This window comes from Lepidochelys kempii, chromosome 20 (genome assembly GCF_965140285.1).
Source record: "Lepidochelys kempii isolate rLepKem1 chromosome 20, rLepKem1.hap1, whole genome shotgun sequence".
Classification (NCBI taxonomy): Eukaryota; Metazoa; Chordata; order Testudines; family Cheloniidae; genus Lepidochelys; species Lepidochelys kempii.
This window is the reverse complement of record NC_136399.1, coordinates 4,075,517-4,096,220: the sequence shown is the minus strand read 5'-3', so window position 1 is coordinate 4,096,220 and position 20,704 is coordinate 4,075,517. Positions and strand designations below refer to the sequence as shown.

At 60.8% G+C, this 20,704-nt stretch overlaps 1 protein-coding gene across 2 annotated transcripts; it reads right to left on the bottom strand.

The window, feature by feature from the left end:
• Nucleotides 1-838: 838 nt before the first annotated feature.
• On the bottom strand, nt 839-19,094 carry OS9 (OS9 endoplasmic reticulum lectin). 2 transcript variants are annotated; one of them, XM_073319357.1, is made up of 15 exons: nt 18,880-19,094; nt 12,955-13,131; nt 12,321-12,384; nt 11,405-11,481; nt 10,502-10,600; nt 10,022-10,223; nt 9,433-9,582; nt 8,801-8,895; nt 8,202-8,244; nt 7,499-7,587; nt 6,867-7,100; nt 6,040-6,244; nt 5,183-5,350; nt 3,095-3,213; nt 839-2,236 (listed from the first exon to the last, which is right to left on the bottom strand). In XM_073319357.1, exons 1-15 carry the CDS (start codon nt 19,051-19,053, stop codon nt 2,099-2,101), a joined length of 2,034 nt encoding a protein of 677 aa, XP_073175458.1. In that variant the 5' UTR covers nt 19,054-19,094; the 3' UTR covers nt 839-2,098. The 2 variants fall into 2 exon arrangements, with proteins under 2 accessions (XP_073175458.1, XP_073175456.1); XM_073319355.2 differs by having other exon boundaries at nt 3,101-3,213; nt 18,880-19,093.
• Between the last annotated feature and the right edge of the window lie 1,610 nt (nt 19,095-20,704).

The window sequence follows — 20,704 nt, the reverse complement described above, 5'->3', positions numbered from 1 at the left end:
CACGGGTGCCATCAACTGCCTTTGACCTCCACATCCGAGTGGTCAAGGCAGCAGGCAGATCCGCCACAGAGGGCAGCGCTTGCAAGCAGGGAGGTTGGAGAAGTGGCTGGGTCCTACCCCGTGTGGCATCCCGTGAGCTAGGGCAGGAGGGTAGGTGCCACCCCAGCACCACCCCCTGCTTGCAAAGCAGCAGGGCTGAGACTGGCAGGGGAGGGGAAGGATGATTTGCTCGCTCCCTCCCCGCCCCATCATTGCCCTCTGTGGGGTAGGTGGGTTCTGGCCTAGCTCCCCCCCAGCCCCAGCCGCACCTCCCTGGAGCAGAGACCTGGCTTTGCAAATAATTCCCCCCCCCAGGCATCGCCCTGTAAAGGTCACGCTGCCCCAACTCAGACAGGTGCTGCCCCCTGCTGCCAGACCACAGCATTGCGTGCACACCTGGCTTGGTGACTTCTTCGCCTGGAGCCCTCAGGTCACTGGTAGCTGCAGCCCCTGGTGCCCGTGCGAAGGGAAACGCCAGGGCACAGACCCCAGACCAGACAGGGAGCAAGGGGGTGTCAGCGAGGAACATGAGGGCGTCCCGTTTTCTGAGCCGGCCTGTGGGAATTTCAGCCATGAAACAGGGCTGCATCCCAGCCAGCCTTAGATGAATGAGCTGCAAGTGGGGGCTTGGGGGCCTCCTGGTGTAACTGACCCCTGGTTGCTCGCAAGGGGCCCACACGATGCAGCGGGAAACGCTGGTTTCCAGATGGCGCGAGGCCTGACAGCCCGGCAGGAACACAAGCTGCTCCGGGGGGCAGCTCGCGGCTCCACCGCAGTAAATTAGACACAGGAAGCGGACTAGTCCAGCCTGGTTTATTGATACAAATTGGATCATGGATGGTTTTCCCCCCTTTCCCTGGGGAAGTAGGGTCCCCCCACCCCGTCCAAGAGGGGGCAGGTGCTGGGGAGACCTTTACCCCACAAGCGGAGGGAAGTAAAGTGAATTGTCTCGTTAGGAGAGAGGGTGGATGGGCTCCAACGCTGCCACAGGCAGACAGAGAACCAGAGTGAGGTTTCGTTAACCCTCTGCTCCCCTGGCTCCTGCGCACGGCCACGCTGGGGGGCTCACGTCCCCCCAAACGACCCGGCCGGGGAGTTCCAGGAAACAACATGGGCTCCTGGCAATGATGGCCCCAGCTGTGCCCTGAGCCCAGCAGGGCAAGGAGAGCATGCTGGTGAACGACTGATGCAAACGAACTGAGCCACCACCCCTGGCCCTGGGGAGGCGGCAGGCCATGCTGCCCAGCTGCATCACAACCCCTGCCAGGTTTAGCAGTGGAGTGGGAGGAGCTAACCAGGCCCCGCCCCCAGCTCCAGGCCAAAACCTGCCAGCAGCTGCAAGTATTTCTCCATGTGCAGGGCCCTCAAAACGCCAGGGGCTCCAGCTCCACCCTCCCTTTGCCCAGGCACCGCGGACATGTGGGGGAGACCCCCTGCCCGCCCAGCCCAGCCTGCCCACAGCACCCAGCAGCCTGGCCCTGCCCCCTGGCCTCTCCGCCGGGCACAGCTCCTGAGGGAGTGGACGGCCGGCAGAGTGCCCACAGGTGGGGACTCACCATTATTCTCATGGGGCAATGGGGTGGTAAATGGACCCCGCCAGCATGTGCTAGACGCTTCACACGGGTGCAGATGCAGCCCACGCCCACCCTTCCTTGAAGGGATCAAAGAGGATGCTCCTGCCGGCCGTTACCATGGAAATCAGTCAGTCCCTCTCCATCCTCCTAGCAGGAGCCACCCCAGACAGAGCCCCCCCGCCGGCCTGTGGGGACAGGAGGGATCAGTGCCCCCCACCCCTGAGTGCTGACGGGGGCCAGGCCCCGCTGGGCGTCCTCCGGAGAGGAGCCGTGGTGCCTTGGTTACTAGTCGATAGGGTGACCAGATGTCCCTATTTTAAAGGGACAATCCCAATATTTGGGGCTGTCTTACGTAGGCCTCTCTTACCCTGCCAACCCCCATCCCTATTTTTCACCCTTGCTGTCTGGTCCCCTGACCAGTCAAGCCAATGGGACATTCAGGGGGCGGGGGGAGGGGGTGCTGCAGGCAATCGTCTGGCGCCCGCTCAGAAATCCAGCTCCTCCGAGTCGGAGCCACCGGCTGCCGGCGCCTCCTCCGGCCGCTGCCCCCACACAAAGCGGTAGTTGTCCTCCAGCTCCTGCTGCCGCCTCCGCTCCTTGTGAGCTTCTTCCGTGCCCTGGATCTGGAGAGGCAAAGAGCAGAGGCCCATGGAGGCACTGGGTGGAGATCCCCCAGGCCGACCCTCCCACCAGCAGCGGGGAGCTCTGCTCCAGGCCCCCCGTCACCTCCCGCCCTAGCCCAGGGGAGGAGGGCGCTGCCCCGTAAGGCTGGGCTCCAGGAAGAGAGCCACCGATGCTGGCGAGACCACCAGCAGGGAGGGTAAAGCTGGGATCACTGGCTGCTGGGGGACAGGAGTATCTGGGGTCAGGCTCCCTGATGGCACCAGCTGGAACCTGGAGCAGGGAGACCCCCAGAGTAGATTGGCCAGTGTCTGGGGGTCGAGACTTTGGGGGCAGAGGGGACCTGCCTGCTCTGTGTGGTCTAGGTCTACTTGATCCTGCCTCAGTGTGCGGGGCTGGACTAGCAGACCTCTCAAGGTCCCTTCTACCCCTAAGTTTCTATGGTTCTGTAATACTGAAAATGTCTCATTTTACTTTCTAGTCATGAAAACATTTGCTCTGTCCAGCTCTGCTCGGGCCCTAGCTCCCACTCACTTCCCCTGATACAGCCGTGTAGCTGGCTCATGCCCTCCTCCCCAGAGGTGGCTGCACCTCTGGGGCATCTAGCTGTTGCGAAGCAAGGAGGCTGTGTAGGTGAACGAATAGCAACGTCAGGACTCCTGGCTTCCATCCCCAGCTCTGCCACCCACTCACTGGATGGCCCGAGGAAAAGTCACTTCCCTTCTGTGACTCAGTTTTCCCCATGGGACCTGCCTTGCACGGGGATTAATCCATTAGTGGCTGCAGAACGCTCGGATGCAAGAGGCAAAGGCCCCACCCACAAGCCACAAAGGCCCCGCCCCCTGTAGCATTAGACTTGCTTTCACCAGGATATTGAAGAAAATGTCTTTGAGGTTCTTGGTGTCCTCGTCCGACAGCCAGTGGGTATCGTCCTCATCCCCAAAGCCCCCCGTCGTCACGATTTTGATCTCGATTTTACCTGTTGATCAGCGCCGTAAGCGTTAGCCCTGGTCTAGGCTCAAAGTTTGAATCAACAGCTCCAGCGCTCAGGGGTGTGAAAACTTCACACCACTGAGCGCCGCAGCTATGCCAGCCTAGCCCCCATTGGAGACACGGTGGGGCTGATGGGAGAATGCTTCTGTCCACCCAGCTGCTGCCGTGAGAGGAGGGGAAATTTCTCCAGCGACGGGAAACCCCCTTAGTGGTGCTGCTGCAGCCCCCCCGTAGGACAGACGGGCCCTTAGCGGGTCGCCAGCGCAGGGAGAGCTGCCGAGGCCTTGGCAAAGGGCAGACCCAGGTGGCGCCGGTCAGAAAACTGGTCAATGCTAACGACACCAATTCAATTAGGGTGCATCGTTAACACTGCCCCCCCCCACCCCCAACTTGGTAAGGCAACTCCCATCTTTTCACGTGCTGTATATTTATACCTGCTTACTGTATTTTTCACTCCATGCATCTGATGAACTGGATTTTAGCCCAGAAAAGCTAATGCCCAAATACATTTGTTAGTCTCTAAGGTGCCACAAGGACTCCTTGGTTTTTTTCCTGATACAGAGTAATCTGGGCTACCGCTCTGAAACCTGTCAGAAGACAGGCTACCGGGCTAGATGGACCTTTGTTCTGACCCAGTCTGGCCGTTCTGACAGTCCCAGAAGACAGTCTCATAAGCAAACTAGGAAAATCGGGTCTAGATGAAATTACTAGAAAGTAAAAAGACTGTACACAAAGAGCAGTTCTCAATGGTTCACTAACTGAGCGGGCAGATCTAGTGGGGTCCTGTGGGGTCAGTCCCATTCAATATTTTCATGAATGACTTGGCTGGAGAGCATGCTTATAAAATGCGCAGACATCACCACGCTGGGAGGGGTCGCTCGCACTTGGGAGGGAAGGATTCGAATACAAAACGCCGCCGTCAAATTGAAGAAGGACTGCTCTGAATCCAACAAGCTGAAACTCAGCACGGATAAGTGCAAAGAACTTCACACGGGAAGTGCGGGCGGGGGGGGAATGGAACGCACAGCTACAAAATGGGGATTAAGTGGCTAGGCTGAAAAGGATCTGGGGGTTAGAGCGGATCACAAGCGCAGCTTGAGTCACCAGCGTGACGCAGCTGTAAAAAGGGTTAAAATTCTGGGGTGCATTAACAGACGCATCAGATGCAATGCACCGGGGGGGTTGTCCGGCTCTATGCGGCTCTACGAGCTGGAGTACTGCATACAGTTCGGGGTGTCACACTTTAGGGGGCACAAATTGGAGAGAGTCGAGAGAAGAGCAACAAAAACGAACAGGTTTAGAAAACCTGACCTGTGAGGACAGGCTAAAAACCGGGCACATTTAATCTTGAATTAAAAAGAGCCGAGAGAGGACTGGATGACAGCCCCTCGTGTATCTGGGGACTTATCGAGAGGACCCATCGATCCTTCTCCAAATCCATGGAAGGTAGGACAAGAAGCAACAGGTCTGATCTGCACCAAGGGAGATTGAGGTCAGATGTAAAACTCAAAGGGGAGATCGACTCTGGGACAGGCTCCCAAGGAATCCCATCCTTGGAGGGTTTTAAGACCAGGTTGGAAAAAGCCCTGGGTGGGATAGTCACGGGTTTATTTGGTCCTGTCTCAGTGCCAGGGGCTGGACTCTAAATGACCTCTTGATGGCCCTACAATTACCAGCAGAGCCCCTTACACCCCTGGGTTTATTCAGGTTCCCCCAGTAACCCCAGTCCCACTGCTCCTGCCCTTCTAGGGGCCCCAGTTCCCTTCTCCTCAGGTCCGGCCCTGCACCAGCTCAGCCCCCTCTGGACGTGGCTCCTGAGACAACAGAAAGCGATCACTAGTGAATGGCTTACGGGAGCCCCTTCCCCTCCACCGGCAGGGCCTGGTCCCTGCCCTCGGGAGCTCCGATCCCCAGCCCCCTGGCACAGCAGTACCCTCCCCTCTGGCCAGCATTACCTTCCGCTTTCAGGCCCTCTCTCTCCAGCAGGTCCTTAACCACATTCTCAATGTGTCGCAGCTGCGGGTTCTCGCTGCCCATCTCTCTCACCCTCAGCTCCTTCTGCAGGGGGCTGCCTGGCTTTATCCTAGTGACCCTAACCTTCACATGCCCGTCCGAGTCGGCCTCTGAGACAGAAGGTTACAGAGAGGGGCTTCAGTGCCCAGGGCTGGCACCGCGGGGGGCAGGCGGCTCTGTGCGCTTCGGGAGCTATGGCCGAAGCGGTCACTGTTCACAGGTGTGTAAGTGCAGAGGCCAGGCCGCTGAGGGCAAATGCTGACAGTTACGGCCCCACTTTGCCAAGCCGCCTGGGGTTCCCACCCCGTTTAGGCATCCCCCTCCGGGATTCCCGCTGGGGTTACGCAGCCCCAAGTGGCCATCAGAAAGCACTTCCCCAGACCGGTGGTCCCCCTGCCCACGGGCACTGTGTTCCGGTGTGAGAGAAACAGCAATTCCAACCCCTCTGCTCAGCTCCGAGCGTAGTACAGAGTTCAGGCCCACTGCTGCCCCAACCCGGACACCATCCCCAACTCTCCCATGGGAGATCTACCGGGGCAATGTCCTGCTGCACAGGGGGAGTGATTCCCAAGCTCAGCTCCAGAAGCTGTGGGGGCGGGGAGGGGGGAGAAGGGAGCTCTGAGCAGCCCTGATGCAAAGAGTTCCTCAGATGGGGCCGGGCCTGGGCCAGATTTCCAGACACTACACCTTTAAATGCATGCCATCGCACCTCCTTGAAGATGACACGGGCAGAGCAGCCCAGGGGTGGATATAAGCAGCCCAGGGAATCAAAGAACCACACGCACACCTCGGAGCATACCAGCTGCTTGCTTATCCAAGTGGTTCGCGCTGCTCCTGGCTGAGTCTCCCTCGCCCTCCTCTTCCTCCTCCTCCTCCCCTTTCTCGGGCGCTTTGCCGCCATCCAGCTTGTCCATCAGCTTGTTGAGGGTGGAGGCCAGTGACTTGGAAGCGTGGTTCCGATCAAACTCGCCCTTCAGGCCCTCTGTCTCCAGCTCATCCTCCACCTGGGAGCGGAAGCCGTTACCTCCCACAGGCCAGGTTGAGCCACAGAGCAGCGATCTGACCCCGCTGATGCCAGCCCAAGCCCTCACGGCCTTCCCCCAACAGCGAGGGCACCTTGCCCTCCGTCCTGGGGCACAGTGGCTAGGGAGTACCATACCGGTGTGGCTCCGTCACCCCCTAGTGGCTAGAGGAAATACTGCCTCCAAACCTGATCCCTTTGCCCATGCCCTTAAAGCCAGAGGTTTGGGGATCACTCCCCAGTGACCTCCCCAGTGTCATGGCTACAAGTAACGGTGCCAAAGGAAAAAGGTGGGAGAGGCCACTGGGAGCCTGGCACTGGCAGAAATATCCACGTGCCCGTGGGGCATGAACGCTTCCCGATGCCCTCAGGATGGGCAGCCGGCACATGGGTCTCCCTGCACGGCCCCTGCGCTGCGAGGAAGGGGCGCTGCCCATGCCCCAGCAGCCTTCCCGACAGCAGCAAGGGTCTGTGCCCAGAGGTCGGGATCCAGCTGCACCCCAGGGAGGGCAGAGAGGAGACAGGGCTGAAAAGAGGGGACACCCCAGTGTCAGACACGGGATGAGGGGGGAGTGGGGAGGCAGGGGCCACTCCCTCAGTCTCACCTCGTCAATGATGTTGTCGAACTGCTTCTCCATTTCCATTTTCACCTCCTCCTTCAGCTTGGCCTGCTCCGAGCTGGGCAGCAGGATGTCCTCCAGCTCCTCCTCAAACTTCCCCAGCAGGTCGTCGTCCTCCTCGTCATCGTCCTCCTCCGGGCGCTCGCTCCCAGTTGCCGGAGCCTCCTCGGTCCTCGGGGCCTCCTGGCTCTTCTCCAACTCACTCGCCTTCTCTTTCCCCTGGGGGGAAACAGGCATCAAGACACTCCCCACACTCAACGTGTTAGAACGGCCACATGGGGTCGGACCAAAGGTCCCGCTAGCCCTGTATCCTGTCTTCCGACAGCAGCCAACGTCAGGTGCCCCAACAGGAATGAACATGAATCTCTCTCAGAGCTGGCCTGTGTAGTCAGGGAGGGTTAGCATCCCAGAGGGGGAAACTGAGGCACAGAGCAAGGCCAGGACCAGCTCACATTAACAGAGGGAGTCAAAGTCAGCGCTAGATCAGGCCTGCCCCCAAGCCAGGTATCCAGTTGTTAACGCTCATTACCTAGGGTCAACAGATCACCTGCCCATGAAGGGCGAGTGCCGTGGGCTAAGAGCACCGATGGAGAACACCACACCAGGCCCCCACGTACCTTCTTGGTGCTTTCCTTCAGTGCCTCGATAAACTGGACTAGATCCCCTGGGCTCCGGATCACTTTGAAGTGGATTTTTTGCTGGAAATCTGAAAGAGGCCAGAGAAACAGGAACATCTGAGGCTCTGTGCTGGAAAGAGCCAGTCCCCTCCCGGCGCATGCAGATCCAGCCCCTTGCCAAGACAGTTCTGAAGGAGAACCAGACAGAGCACCCTTGGGATTCCCACGGGGGCACAGATTTTAACCCCCAACATCCCAGAGCGCCAGGCACTCTGCCAGCGAAGGTTCATCCGATCACTCAGGGAGCTGACGCACCAGCTCCAGCCTCCTGGCAGAGCAGGAAGAGATGTCCACCTGTGTTTTATCAGGGCCCTAAAACGGACTGCTGGCTTCGTGGCCAATGGTTTGAGCACCACATCCGAGATCAGGATTGCAAATCGCAGTAACACTCAGTAGATGTTCTTTGGCTTGTTATTGCCAAATTTACACCCCGACACTGAAGCTGTGCCAGGCAGGTTCCCTGGGGTTTATGCTCGGGTTTCACCCCCCCATCCCCTTCTGGGGTCAAAAGCATAAGGGCACGTCTACACTGAGACCACAGGGTGTGATTGTAGCCGACATATCCCCCCCAGGACTCCCCACAACCTCCCCTGTGGAGTTATGGCCCAGAGAGGTTTGCCCCAGGACTCTATTAGACACTCACCAGCCTGGTGATCATCTGCCGGCTTCACAGCGTACTCGTCCTCCTGCAGCGGGGACGAGACCAGGAGTTTAGAGCGACACGGGGGACTCCAGACACAGCTCCCCCAGGGACGGGGGGGAGGCGGGAAAATTACTCAGCCATGACTGCACCAGCTACAGCACCGGGGAGCCGCACTCCTGATTTGCCAACCGCAAAGCCACTGCTGTTTAGCCTTGTCCTACCCAGGCCAGGCAACAGGGCAAACTGCTCCCCAGCAGTGGGGCTCGGCAGCAGCTCCCGTGGAACCCCAGGGGGCTCTGCTGGGGAGCGCCTGGCTGGGGCAGAAGGGAAGACAATCGACGTGCTGCTCAGCAGCACCACGTGGTGGCAGACCCAGGATCACTAGAGGAGTTGGCGGGGGCTCTGCGTCAGCGAAGTGAGGGGGAGCCGCTGTCCGCACCCCACGAAGCACGGAGCCTTGACACAGCTGCCACAGGCCCCACCCCAGGATGAGAGCAGCGGGAACGGTGCCCGGCATGGCTGCCCCAGCTTCCTGGCTCAGACCACAGCGAGCCAGCAAAGCCAGAATGTGTATGGGGGGCACAGGACAGAGCTGTTACCTTGGTGTGGTCCGGCAGGTCGCCTGCCCTGAGTGTGCTACCCCCGAAGTCGGTGTCTTCCCCCGGGCCAGCTCTGGGGCTTTCCCTGGGAGCGGCTGGCACAAACCAAGGAGAAAACGTCACCGCAGAGCCGACCCACGCAGCTAAAGTCCTGGGGAGGCTGCAGAAGTGCTCTGGGCGCCGGGGCAGCCTCAGGCCCTTGCGTGAGCTTCCCACGTTCCCAGTCTCACCAGCCTAGGCAGCCGGGAGCCCTCCATCTCCCTGCAGCCACCCTTGACGGGAGCAGGATCTCGCCCCGGCCCGCCCAGCTGTTTCGCTCTCCCATAGTGCCCATGGCACCTCGTCAGCACTCAGCGCGGTGGCTCCTGAATGTGGAGGGGAAGGCCCTTGAGCCACATGGCCCCACCCACGCCCAGCGCGCCCCGGCAGCGCTAATGCTGGGGCACCACCAGATCCTCGCGCGCCCCCACAGGGGTGTGAGGGGATGCCTGTTCCCTTTCGCGGGAAGCCGGCGGGGCCCCCTGCCAGGCGCACCAGGAGATCTCAGCAGAGCGCCCTGAGCCTGGGCAGCGGACAGGGCTGTCCACAGGGATCACGAGCACCCAGAGATCAGTGCGAAGAAGCTCCCATACCGTCCGCTTCCTGCTCCTCGTGGAGGGGGTGGGCTGGCTCCACACCTTCCGGGTGCTGGGTGGCAGGGTTGGGATCGCGCTCGTTCCACAGCCTTGTGTCCAGGGTCTTCAGCTCCTCGGAGAGCTCTTCCACCTTGCGCTTGGTGTCGACTGCATTGGCCAGCGTAGATGGGATTTGAATCACCACAGAGGCCCTGCCCACCCTGGGGAAGGAGGGGGCGGGGCAGCCCGAGAACCCGCCCAACCCTGGGGGGAGGAGCAGCCCGAGAACCCGCCTACCCCAGGGGTGGGGCAGAAAGGGGGAAGCCTGAGGGAAGGAGGAGGGGGGCCAACACCAGGGTGGGGAGGAGGGGGCGGAGCAGCCCGAGAACCCACCCACCTAGGGGTGGGGCGGAAAAGGGGAAGCCTGAGGTGGGGGAGGAGGGGGCCCACCCCGGGGGGAGAGGCGGGGGTGGGGCAGCTCGAGAACCCGCCCTACAGACGGTTGGGATCAGCTGGGCTGGGACGAGCCCTGACATGAGCTGCTGTTGCAGGCCCTGGGAGGGGCTCAGATTTAGACCCTGTCCCCCCGCGCCCCCCAGATACTCACACACTTGGGCTTGGACATAGTCCACATACTGAGCCGGGCTCAGGGCTGGGTGGCAGCGGATGGCCTGGGGGGTGGCCGTGGAGGGCGGTCGCAGGAAGGGGTGGTGGCAGATGCGGGTGGTGTGAATGGTCAGGACATAGGAACAGGACTGCGGCTCGTCCACCCGGGCGATGTAATCCCCAGAGCCCTCTTCACACAGGAACTGCCGCCGGGGGGGGGGGGGGGGGGGGGGGGGGGAAACAGGGTTAAGGTGACCTGGGGCTCCCGGAGAGTCCCGCGGGGCCTGCCGGTCATCCTGCCACGCCCGAGGGGCTTGTCCGCCTCCGCCCCTTCCCCACGCCCCCCCCCAGTCACTGCTGGCGTTTTAAACAGCGGAGAACCCAGGCCACAGAGAGAGGCTGCCCTGCCCCCTCTGTCTTCAGGGAGTCTCCCCGGCTCACCCCAACTCCAGAGAATTGACACCCCCCACACGCCACTTACCCTGACTTCAGCTTCCCTGGGCTGCCCGCTCAGGTCACACTTGGAACCGTTGCCGTACATCTGGCTGTGGTACCGTTTGAGCCTGTGCTGTTTCGAAGCCTAGGAAGGTGAATTTTGGACGAGAGCATTAAAGCTCCCAACTTCACAGTCCACACGGAGCTGGACTGGGGGCTGTCTCCGGGGGTCTCAAAGCACCCCACACACCAAGCCGCTCGGAGATAGTTGGGAGATATTCTGCTGGGAGATAGTTGTCCCTGTGACGATGTGACTCAGCAGGGAGGGGGAAGTGTTGACCTGGGAATGTGCCCTGGGGATGGGAGACCTGAGAGCCTGTCACCTGAGCCAGGAGGGGGAGGTGACACCTCTGCCCAGGAATGTGAACAGAGGCTGCAGCAGGGAACCTGCTGGGTGGGTTTAGTTCAGTTTGGGACTGGGGAGAGGAACACAGGGAACCCCAGGGCTGGGGTCTAAGCTCCCTGCTCCCCCAGAAGGACGTGACTGAGGGGTCCTGGTTGTACCCACAAGCTCTGTTTTGGACCGTGTTCCTGTTGTCCAATAAACCTTCTGTTTTACTGGCTGGCTGAGAGTCTCAGTGGATCCCAGGAAGAGGGGTGCAGGGCCTGGACTCCCCCACACTCCGTGACAGTCCCATTTTATAGACAGGGAAACCGAGGCAGCTAAAGTTACTTCCCGGGTCACATAGCGAGTCAGTCTCCTGCTCTGCCCATCAGGGCCCACTGTCAGGAGGGTAGAGCTTGCAGGGACTTATGGCGGAATTGCATGCCCTGTTTGCTAAGCCAGCACTAGACAAACCCCCAGGCAAGCCCATCTCCCTTCTCCCAAACCTAGAGCACCAGGGGGGGTCACACTTCAGCACAGCACAGGAGTCCAAGAAGCACCAACCTTTGCCGTCTCGTTGTCCCAGTCGAACGCCGACTGATAATACCCGAGGTAGAGGATGTCTCCTTTAATTTCAGACTCTGGGAAACAAACAGCGACACAGAGCGACCCACGTTAGAGCGCGCTAAACCCCTGGGGGGCCCCGGCGGGAGACACCCCCCCCCCGGAAGGCTGGCCAGTGGCTCCAGCACTCACCTGGGACTCGGGATGCTGCTCTGCCGCAGACTTCCTGCGGGACCGTGGGGACAACAGCATTGCCTGCCTCAGTGTGAGGACAAACCCACCGGAGACATGGTATTAGGAGTCCTGTTAATTCCTCGCCCTGACACGGTATCCCGGCCCAGATCAGATTCAGGGGAAGGGCTGGATGCTGGCCCAGTCTCTGGGGGTAAAACCCCTTTTGCTAAGGGCACCTCACCGAGATCAAACACTGAGCGTCCTCTGCCCACACTGCACCCAAGCGCCCCGCACAGGTGTGTCACTTTCCACCCAGAGGAGACCTAAGGGGGCCACCCCTTGTGCAGCTGGCAGAGGGGTCGGAGGTGCAGTGAGCCCACACCTGTGACAGGGAGCCCCAGAGGGGGATTGGATACCGGATGCCATGGGGGTGGGAGGGGATCTAGTGAAAGTGATCACAGCAGAGAAGCCACGGCCCCTGTGCCCTTTATCTCCGGCCATCTACCCAGGCACAGCTGAGGCGGGCACACCAGGTTCTTTCATATCCCGAGCGTTGAAATTGGGCAGCTTTCCCATCTCCCAGCCAAACTCACTGAGCGAGCCCAGGCCAGGCACCCTCAGAGATGAGCGGCTGGACGCGTTCTCGGGTGAGGGTGCCTGTATAAATCCACCCGCCACCCACACACCCCCCTCCCGCTGGGGCCCCGCAAACAGCCAGGGGACGAGGCAAGGGGAGGGTTACCTTCGACGTGGTATTGCTGGATGTGTTTCCCATAGCAGAACTCATACGTCCACCAGTCCTTGGTCTGGGAACAAGGCAGCGGCAACAGGGTTAAGTTCAACGAAGCCCCCGCACCCCAAAACCTTCACATGTACCCCAAAACCTGCCATCGGCCATGTCCCCAGCCAAGATCCTGTGGAGCCCAGAGATCACCCCAGCACTGGTTGGAGCAAACCCTTGGGCCTTTCCTTGCTCCGCCCGGGATCTCCCGACTGTTTGCATTCTGAGGGAAGCTCTCACACCAACAGCCAGGCCCCCGGGGACAGCTGACGCTGGCTGTTGCTGGGCCGGTCGGGGGGGGACACCCTGCATGTTACTGGCTTGCTGGGATCAGGTGCTCTGGACTGACAGCTCAGCGGGGAGACAGCCCCCCGGAGGAACCCCTGAACATCAGCCCCCTCAGGACAGGGGGCCAAGAAGATGGACGCAATTCCCTCAGCCTAATTAACAGCCGCCGTTTCCGAGAACTGCAATGGAGGGGGGCCGGGAAAGGGTGGCCAGTGAGCCACAGACCCGGCTGTGGGCACCACAACCCCTTGGCCCCCTGCATTCCTCAGTTCTGCTCCCGGCCCCCAGCGTGCGGTGGCAGGCTCACCTTTACAAGGCAGGGAGCAGCCTCCATCGGCCTCAGCAGATCCGAGATGCCCAGCCCGTGGTAACTCTGCGGTGGCTCCGCGGCGTCCCGGTGGATCCTCACGGCGGCGGACGGCAGGCGGCACTCGTACGTCTGCTTGTACTTGGACGAAACGATCACCACGTCCTCCGACTTGCTCTAGGAAAGCGCAGGCAGCGAAATCAGCGCAGGAGAACAGGGCCCGCGCGAACGGCGGCTCTCCACGCAGGCGCTGCTGGCCAGGACACCGAGTGCTACAACCCAGAACGGGATGCCGGCAGCGGGCGATCCAGGGCTGCTAGTCTTAGCGGAGGTCCCATGGAGCAAAAAGGTGCCACCCTGGTAGCTAGATGCTCTGCCTTTCTCTTGTTCCTGCCATACCAGGATTTCATTAAGCCTCGGGCAGCGTGAGGCACACGCCCCCCATTTTGCAGGCGGAGGAATTAAGGTGCAAAGGGGTGACATAACAAAGGTGTCCAGGTCAGTGGCAGGACTGGGAATAGAACCCAAGTCTGCTGCTCGCCCCTCGGCCAAACTGAAAGGAAAGACTCTTCGGAACCCAAAATCCTCCCTGAACCCAGCCCAAAAGCTGGCTCTTCTCCACCATTCACCACGGCGGCTCTGGCTGCAGGAGAAAGTGGCTCTGCTTAGCTGCAGCTGTCCCCCTGAACCCATTTAAACGGGTGCAATCCCCAGTGGGGAGGCTGCAACCCATCCCTAACAGCCTCAAGCTAAACTGGAACAAGCAGCCCTGAAATCTAAAGCAGAGCGGCCATGAGGGAGGTGGTACCAATTTCGCTACCCTGCTTTGACAAAGCAGCTTTTGTTAAGCCAGTGCTGAGAATGTCAATTCTGAGAGTCAGTGTTGCCTAATGGGTAGAGCACTGAATTTGGACTCAAAAGACCCAGGTTCTAGTCCAAGCTCTGCCAGCGACCTGCTGGGTGACCTTGGGCATGTCACTTCCCCACTCCGTGCCTCAGTTTCCCCATCTGTGAAAGCGGGTTAGCAACACTGACCTTTATAAGCCATTTTGAGGTTGGCCACTGCACGGTGCTAGGTAAGAGGTAGGTATTATTTCTGACAAGACCCTCTTCACGTCGCATATGTACAGACCCATCACAATGGGGCCCAGCTTACTTTGAAACCCAGCCCCATTCCAGTTCAGCCAACCTCTGCTCGTCAGTGCCAGGGGAAGCATGGATGGCGTTGGCAGAAGCATCACGCCCCAGGAGCAGCTGATGCCAGGAGGTTCATTTAGAGCCTGTTTCAAGTTTCCTTGGCAGCTTTGCCATGTAAATGCAGCTCCCCCCACCACCCCTGTAGGGAGCTCCTGGGCACAGGAGGTGGGAAGTCAAGGCCCAGCCTGGGAGATCCTTAAATACAAAGAGAGGCGTCTCCGTTAGCCTCAGGCTTGGCCATCTCAGGAGCAGGGGTTTTCTTGAGACTCTGGGGCAGTTTTAGCGGGGGAGGCTTTTTGGGTTGTTCAGACTTTGCCCTCTTCCCTGCGCCAGCCACCTATTTGAACCCTTCCCGACCCGGAGCTCCTGCTCTTTGGGGCCACTGGCAGCAGAGCTGGCCAGGAAACAAGGCCTTTGAAATGAAAGAGGGGTTTTTTGAGAATCGGGCATGAGGGGAGGAGCTCCACAAAGTCCTGGCTTCACGCAGTCCCATGCCCAAGGAGCAGGCTACCTTCATGAGGGTAAAAGGTAACGAACCCAAACAGGCTGCGTGGCACCTAGAGGAAACCGACACCCCTTGGGTATCAGCTAGAGGGCACTGGAGGTCATTTGAGAGCAACAGTCCCTCTAACACCAAAGGTCCTGACCTCAGGACACCCCCACAAGCCTTGCTGAGGCCCCCTTTGCTCAGGGGTCAGCTCCCAAAGTAAGGGATCTGGACCTGGAAACCCTCCTCCCACCTTGCTGGGCTGGCTAACTCGGGCAGCCGCCGGCAGGATTCTGAAGTGCTTCAAAACTCCCCCCCCCCACCACCGAGTTACAGCCCCCTCTGGGGCAGGGATCAGCAGAGCACAGCACCCTGCACACAAGTGGGAAAGCTCGGCGGAGGACTCCAGTGCCAACCCCTCAGCCAATGCATCAGTCCGCATGGCGGTGCACTAGGCCCCTAGACACCAGGGCACCTGGCAGCCCAAAGATCCGCTTCTGCTTTTAATAAAGAGAAGTTTTGGTTTCCATGCAACTGCGGAAGCGTAGGAGAGACAGCTCAGCCTCAGAGAGAGACACCCAAATCTAGCCATGGGAAGGGCTTGAGGTAAACAAGAGTAATGAGGAAGTGCTACGACTCCACAGGCAGGCTGTCACGGAGTCCCCGGGCGATGCTCTGGGACTGCTCCCCATGAAGCCAGGCAGGACTCTGGGGAAGTCTCCTCTCTGGGAGCAGCTTGTCTTCAGGACACACAGCTCACCCGGCTCCACCTTCCTGGGTCTGACCTCGGAGAATTCAGCCTCCTCTGCCCCTCCCTGTGCTTCTCACAGCGAGTCCGCTCAGGCGGGGTCCGGGGGGGGCCAGAGGATCCTGCCCCCCAACTCCGCAGTCAGACGTGACTCTCAGCCAGCCAGTGAAACAGAGGTTTATTAAACGACAGGAACATGGTCTAACACAGAGCTTGTAGGTGCAGAGAACTGGACCCCTCAGCTGGGTCCATTTTGGGGTCAGTGAGCCAGACAACCACTTCACTCCATGTCTCCAGCCAGCCCCCAAACTGAAACTCTCCCCAGCCCCTCCTCCTCTGGGCTTTGTCCCTTTCCCAGGCCAGGAGGGCACCGGATTCCTTTGTTCTCCAACCCTTTAGCACTCACCTTGCAGGGGAGAAGGGCCCAGGCCATCAGTTGCCAGGAAACAGGGTGTCGGCCATTCTCTGTGTCCAGACCCCTGCACACACCTGCCCTCCAGGGCTCTGCAATGATCATACACCCTTACCCCACCCCCTAGATACTTAAGAACTGCTTAGGGGAAACTGAGGCACCCCCACACTATTCAGAGGAAACATTAAGAACAGTCCTGCTTCGTCACACAGGCATCTAGGAATAGACAGCCTGCCATGGAATTACCAACCCACATCAGCCATCACACACACACACCCCCTCCCCCCACACCTTTCCCCAGCCTTTGTCTGATTTCTGCTCCCGTTTTTCAGGGCAGGAGCTGCACCACCTCCATATGTGTTCACCTCTGGCGAGCACCGCTCCAATCTAAATAAATCTTCAGGCACCAAAACGCGTGGGCTTTATTATATATATATAGCCCGGTAGCATCTACAGACCTCAGCCAAGATGGCAGCCCCGTTGTGCAACACAGGGCAAGCCACAGTCTCTACCCTGCGAAGATAAAGGGCGAGAGAACCGGAGTACTGGGGAACAAAGCAATTCAGGCCCTGCCCTACAAACAGATTTTATTCTGGCATAACTACTTCGGTTACGGGCAGCGATTTCTTCTTTACCAAAACAGTTTGACCCATATGACGCCTACAGCAGATGCAGTCATACGGGCACAGCTTATGCCCTTAAATTGCGGCCACACTGGGGAGGACGGGGTGCAACACGTTACCAATACCTGTATCATTTGAACGGTTCACTACCCAACTCGTGAGTTTAGATGATGCCTACGCGACTTGCCCGGAGTCACAGGACTCGTCTTCGAGTTTCTGCCAAAGCAAAGCAGCCACGTGCAGACGAGCTGGCTCTAGTATTTACAAAGCATGAAGTGCCCAAAATAAAGTGCAGGGTGACCCATTAGATTCCTTTCCAGCTCTTTAGTAGCTGGCAGGAAGCTTTCAGGATGCAAACACAAGCCAAAAACAGACACTTTTATCCCAAGTCTCCCTCTGGGCCAGCGCTGTGCATGAAGAATCAGGTGGCCTTTTGCTGTCAGAAAGCGACAGCGGTTTTAGGGTATTTCCATCTGTCTTTGCCCTTCTCCCCAACCCTTCCGGAGCCGTCGCTGATCCCGAGAGGAAGGGAGCCAGAAAGCAGAGCCAGGTGCATGTGGCCGCGCCAGAATTAGCTATTTCAAAGCACAGGGGAGATCGATAGCATTAAACCACAGCTCGTAAGTCTGCCGGTCCCGCCCACGCGCCCCTTTGTCACAAGCAAAGAGGAGGCACCAGATGGTGGAAGTCCCAAGTGCAGCCGTTCGACCTCTGCCAGAGAAGTAAACACAGGCACCAGGGGCAGCGTCCTGCCAGTGTGGAGAGCGTCCAGGATGCTGCGGAGTCTGCACAGGGCAAGGGCGAGGGGCTGCCACAGCCTGCGCCATGATGGGGTGGATAGTTGGGAACAGAATAAAGGGGCCTTGTTTTCTAGGCGCACCAGGTCTGATGTGGCCCCAGGATTGGGGGGATGGGATAGCTGATGGGGAGTTCTGCATGGGCCTGGCCCCTTCACTTCACATCGCTTGCTAACCAGGCCCTCACCCAACCCACCTCCCCTAACACCCCTGCTCCCCCAACTCAGCCCCATCACCTCCCACTCCCCTGGGACATCTTTGCCCTTGGCCCCTGCTCTCCAGCCCGCCCCCCTCCTCTTGCCCATTTATGCCCCTGACCTGCCCTCAACTCCTCAACCCCCCTTCACCCACCTACCCCACCCCAGCCCCCCTCAAACCCCAGTCTTACCCCTACCTAACACTCCCAGCATCCCCCCCCCGCTCAGTGCCAACTCCTATGCCAGGTCTCCCCCCTCTGCTCTCCCTCGACCCCAACAGCTCATTCCCTGACCCAACCCTCACATAAACACTGGTCCTGGCCCCCCAACTCCTTGGGTCCACTTTGGCCCACACACATTCCCCAGCTAACTTGCACCCTGGCCCAGCCCCCCTCAGCCCCCACACATCCAACCTCACTAGTCCCCCGACCACCTATCCAGTGGGGCCCCATCACCTCCAGCCTGACCCAGCCCAGACGCTCTCACCCCCCACTCTGGAACCCCTGGCCCATAGGTGCTGGATCTCGGGGGGCTGCCGCACCCCTTGGCTTGAAGTGGATTCCACCATGCCCAGGGTTTACAGTTTGGTTCAATGACTCTCAGCCCCCGCCCCCTGTACAAACTGCCCCAGCGGCCCTGCCCTGGCCCCTCTTCCCTCCTCCACCTACAGATACCTACCCGCGCCCCCCGGCACGGACCTGCCGGCCCCCCCAACACGCACCTACCCGCCCCCCACTTCTCCCATCCGACCCCCCCCCGCAGGCACCTGCCGCCCGCCCGCAGCTGACGCTCCCCCCGGACGCACCTGCCCCCCCCCGCACGCACCTGCCCCGCCCGGGCCGCCGCCCCCCCCGCACGCATCGGGCCGCTCCCCCCCCCGGCCGCCCCCGCCCCCGCCGCCCCCGCGCACGCACCTGCCCGGCCCCCCCCACAGTTGACGCCCCCCCGCCGCAGGCACCTCCCCCCCCGGGCCGCCCCCCCCGCACGCACCTGCCCGGCCCCCGCCCACAGTTGACGCCCCCCCGGTCCGCCCCCCCGCCGCAGGCACCTCCCCCCCCGGGCCGCCCCCCCCGCACGCACCTGCCCGGCCCCCCCCACAGTTGACGCCCCCCCGCCGCAGGCACCTCCCCCCCCGGGCCGCCCCCCCCGCACGCACCTGCCCGGCCCCCCCCACAGTTGACGCCCCCCCGCCGCAGGCACCTCCCCCCCCGGGCCGCCCCCCCCCCGCACGCACCTGCCCGGCCCCCCCCCACAGTTGACGCCCCCCCGCCGCAGGCACCTCCCCCCCGGGCCGCCCCCCCCGCACGCACCTGCCCGGCCCCCCCCCACAGTTGACGCCCCCCCGCCGCAGGCACCTCCCCCCCCGGGCCGCCCCCCCCCGCACGCACCTGCCCGGCCCCCCCCACAGTTGACGCCCCCCCACCGCAGGCACCTCCCCCCCCGGGCCGCCCCCCCCGCACGCACCTGCCCGGCCAGCACGGGCTCGGCGGCGATCTCGATCCCGTACTTCAGCTCGTTGAGCTCCTGCAGGTTCAGGCTCCCCGCGGCCCCGGGCAGCGGCCGCCCCGGCCCCAGCAGCGCCAGCACCAGGAGCAGCCCCGGCTCCGGGAGCCCCCGGCCCCGCCGCGCCTCCGCCATCTTCCCCGAGCCGCCTGCCCTCACCGCTGCTTCCGCCCTGCTCCGCGCCGCCGCGCTCGGGCCCGTCCGCGCGGCCGCAGCGAGCGCTGCCAGTGGGCCGAGGCTGTGCCAATCAGCGGGACTGGCTTCTCATTGGCGAATCCCCTGGGACGGCCCATAAGTAGCGAAGCCGGAGTGGAGCTGGGACGGGGCTGGCATCTGGCGAGGGCGGATTGGGCCGAGTCAGCGCTCTCGGGAGCCAATCATGAAGGCGAGGCCCGCCTCGTCTGATGACGTCATCAGAGCTCTTAAAGGGCAAGAGCAGCCCCGAGAGAACAATAGCCCTGTGGGGGGAGGGAAGATACATTGTATCTCACTAACTGGGTGGGGGGAGGGAGCCAAGCTGATTGGTTTGGGGTCACATGATAAAAAGGGCCTCCCTGGGGCCTGGGGCAGGTGGCAGGTGCTAGGGTGGGGCCCTGGCCAGGTGAGGTGTCAGTGGGGAGCCCAAGCTGCAGGGAGTCCCCCCAGGGGGCGGGGGCTGAGCCACGCGATGGGTGTTTGTGGGGCCCAGGCTCAGGGGGTGGGTGATGGGGCAAGCCCTGGGGAGGGGCGTAAGGCAACAATGCGGGCAAGGGGTGGCGCCCATGCTGGGGGGCAGGGGAAGGGGGCAGCCCAGCTGCCATGGTGGGGCAAGGTGTGACCCATGTGGGCTGGGAGCCCCCTGCGGACCCTCCTGACGAGGGGGTGTGGCACCTTCACCGGCACCGGGGGCTTGTCTACGCTGCAGCCACGCGTAGACACTTCTTACCTCTGTTGGTGCAGCTCATCCGCCTCTCCCAGAGACGGGAGCTCGGTCAACTGAAGAATTCTTACCTTGATCGAGCTGCACCTACCCTGGGGGTTAGGTCAACCTAACGACCGTGCTCATGACTTGCAGTGTTTCCACAGCCCTGAGCAACATAGCGAGGTTGAGCTAATTTTTAAGTGTAGACCAGCCCTGAGGCTCCCGTTGGTTCCTTGGGTTCCCAGTTCCTCGGCCGTGGCCAATTTCATTTTAAAATGCATCCGTGTAAGATAGAATTTTTAGAAATTTCCTCCCATGAATGTGCTTGGATGTGATCAAAATTGCAGTGACTAATTCGTTGAGTGAATCAGTAAGGAGCTGAGTTTTGACTGACCGTGCGTGACAAAATAAGCATCGTGTCACCCAAGTGACCCATCCCCGCAACTGTTAGACGGTTCGGAAGGAGCTGGGACACGCCACCCTGCACCCAGAGCTTCATTCTTCAGCAATATGCTGCCCCCTGTTCTGCCCCCTCCCCACACTCCTATTGCATGTAGGGCTTGAAGAAGGAGCTGGGTTTTAGCTGGCTGCATGTGACAAAATGTGTCTCGGATTGCCCCGAGTGACTTGGCCCTGCGATCTCTATACTCGTCTGATGTAGCTGAGACATAGAACGCCCTGACGTGAAACTCCTTTACGAAAAGTTGTGGTCCCCAGTCACCATCCCTCTTTCTCCCCCTCCCCGCAAATACACACCCTTTAGTAGGGCAAGAGGAGCGGCAGAGAAGCGTTTCAGAGGGTGAAGCTGTGGAGGAATGGAACAGAAAGCTACAGGGGACATACCTGATGAGTGTCCTTGTGGTCTGAAATGAGCAGCATCCAAGA

Excerpts from the sequence above, each read along its gene's own strand:
- OS9 (XM_073319357.1), bottom strand. The coding sequence starts at position 19,053 with ATGGCGGAGGCGCGGCGGGGCCGGGGGCTCCCGGAGCCGGGGCTGCTC. Across the intron at positions 11,482-12,320 it reads CCAGCAATACCACGTCGAAG|AGTCTGAAATTAAAGGAGAC; the intron begins GTAACCCTCCCC and ends TTTGTTTCCCAG. Across the intron at positions 5,351-6,039 it reads CTTGGATAAGCAAGCAGCTG|AGGCCGACTCGGACGGGCAT; the intron begins GTATGCTCCGAG and ends CTTCTGTCTCAG.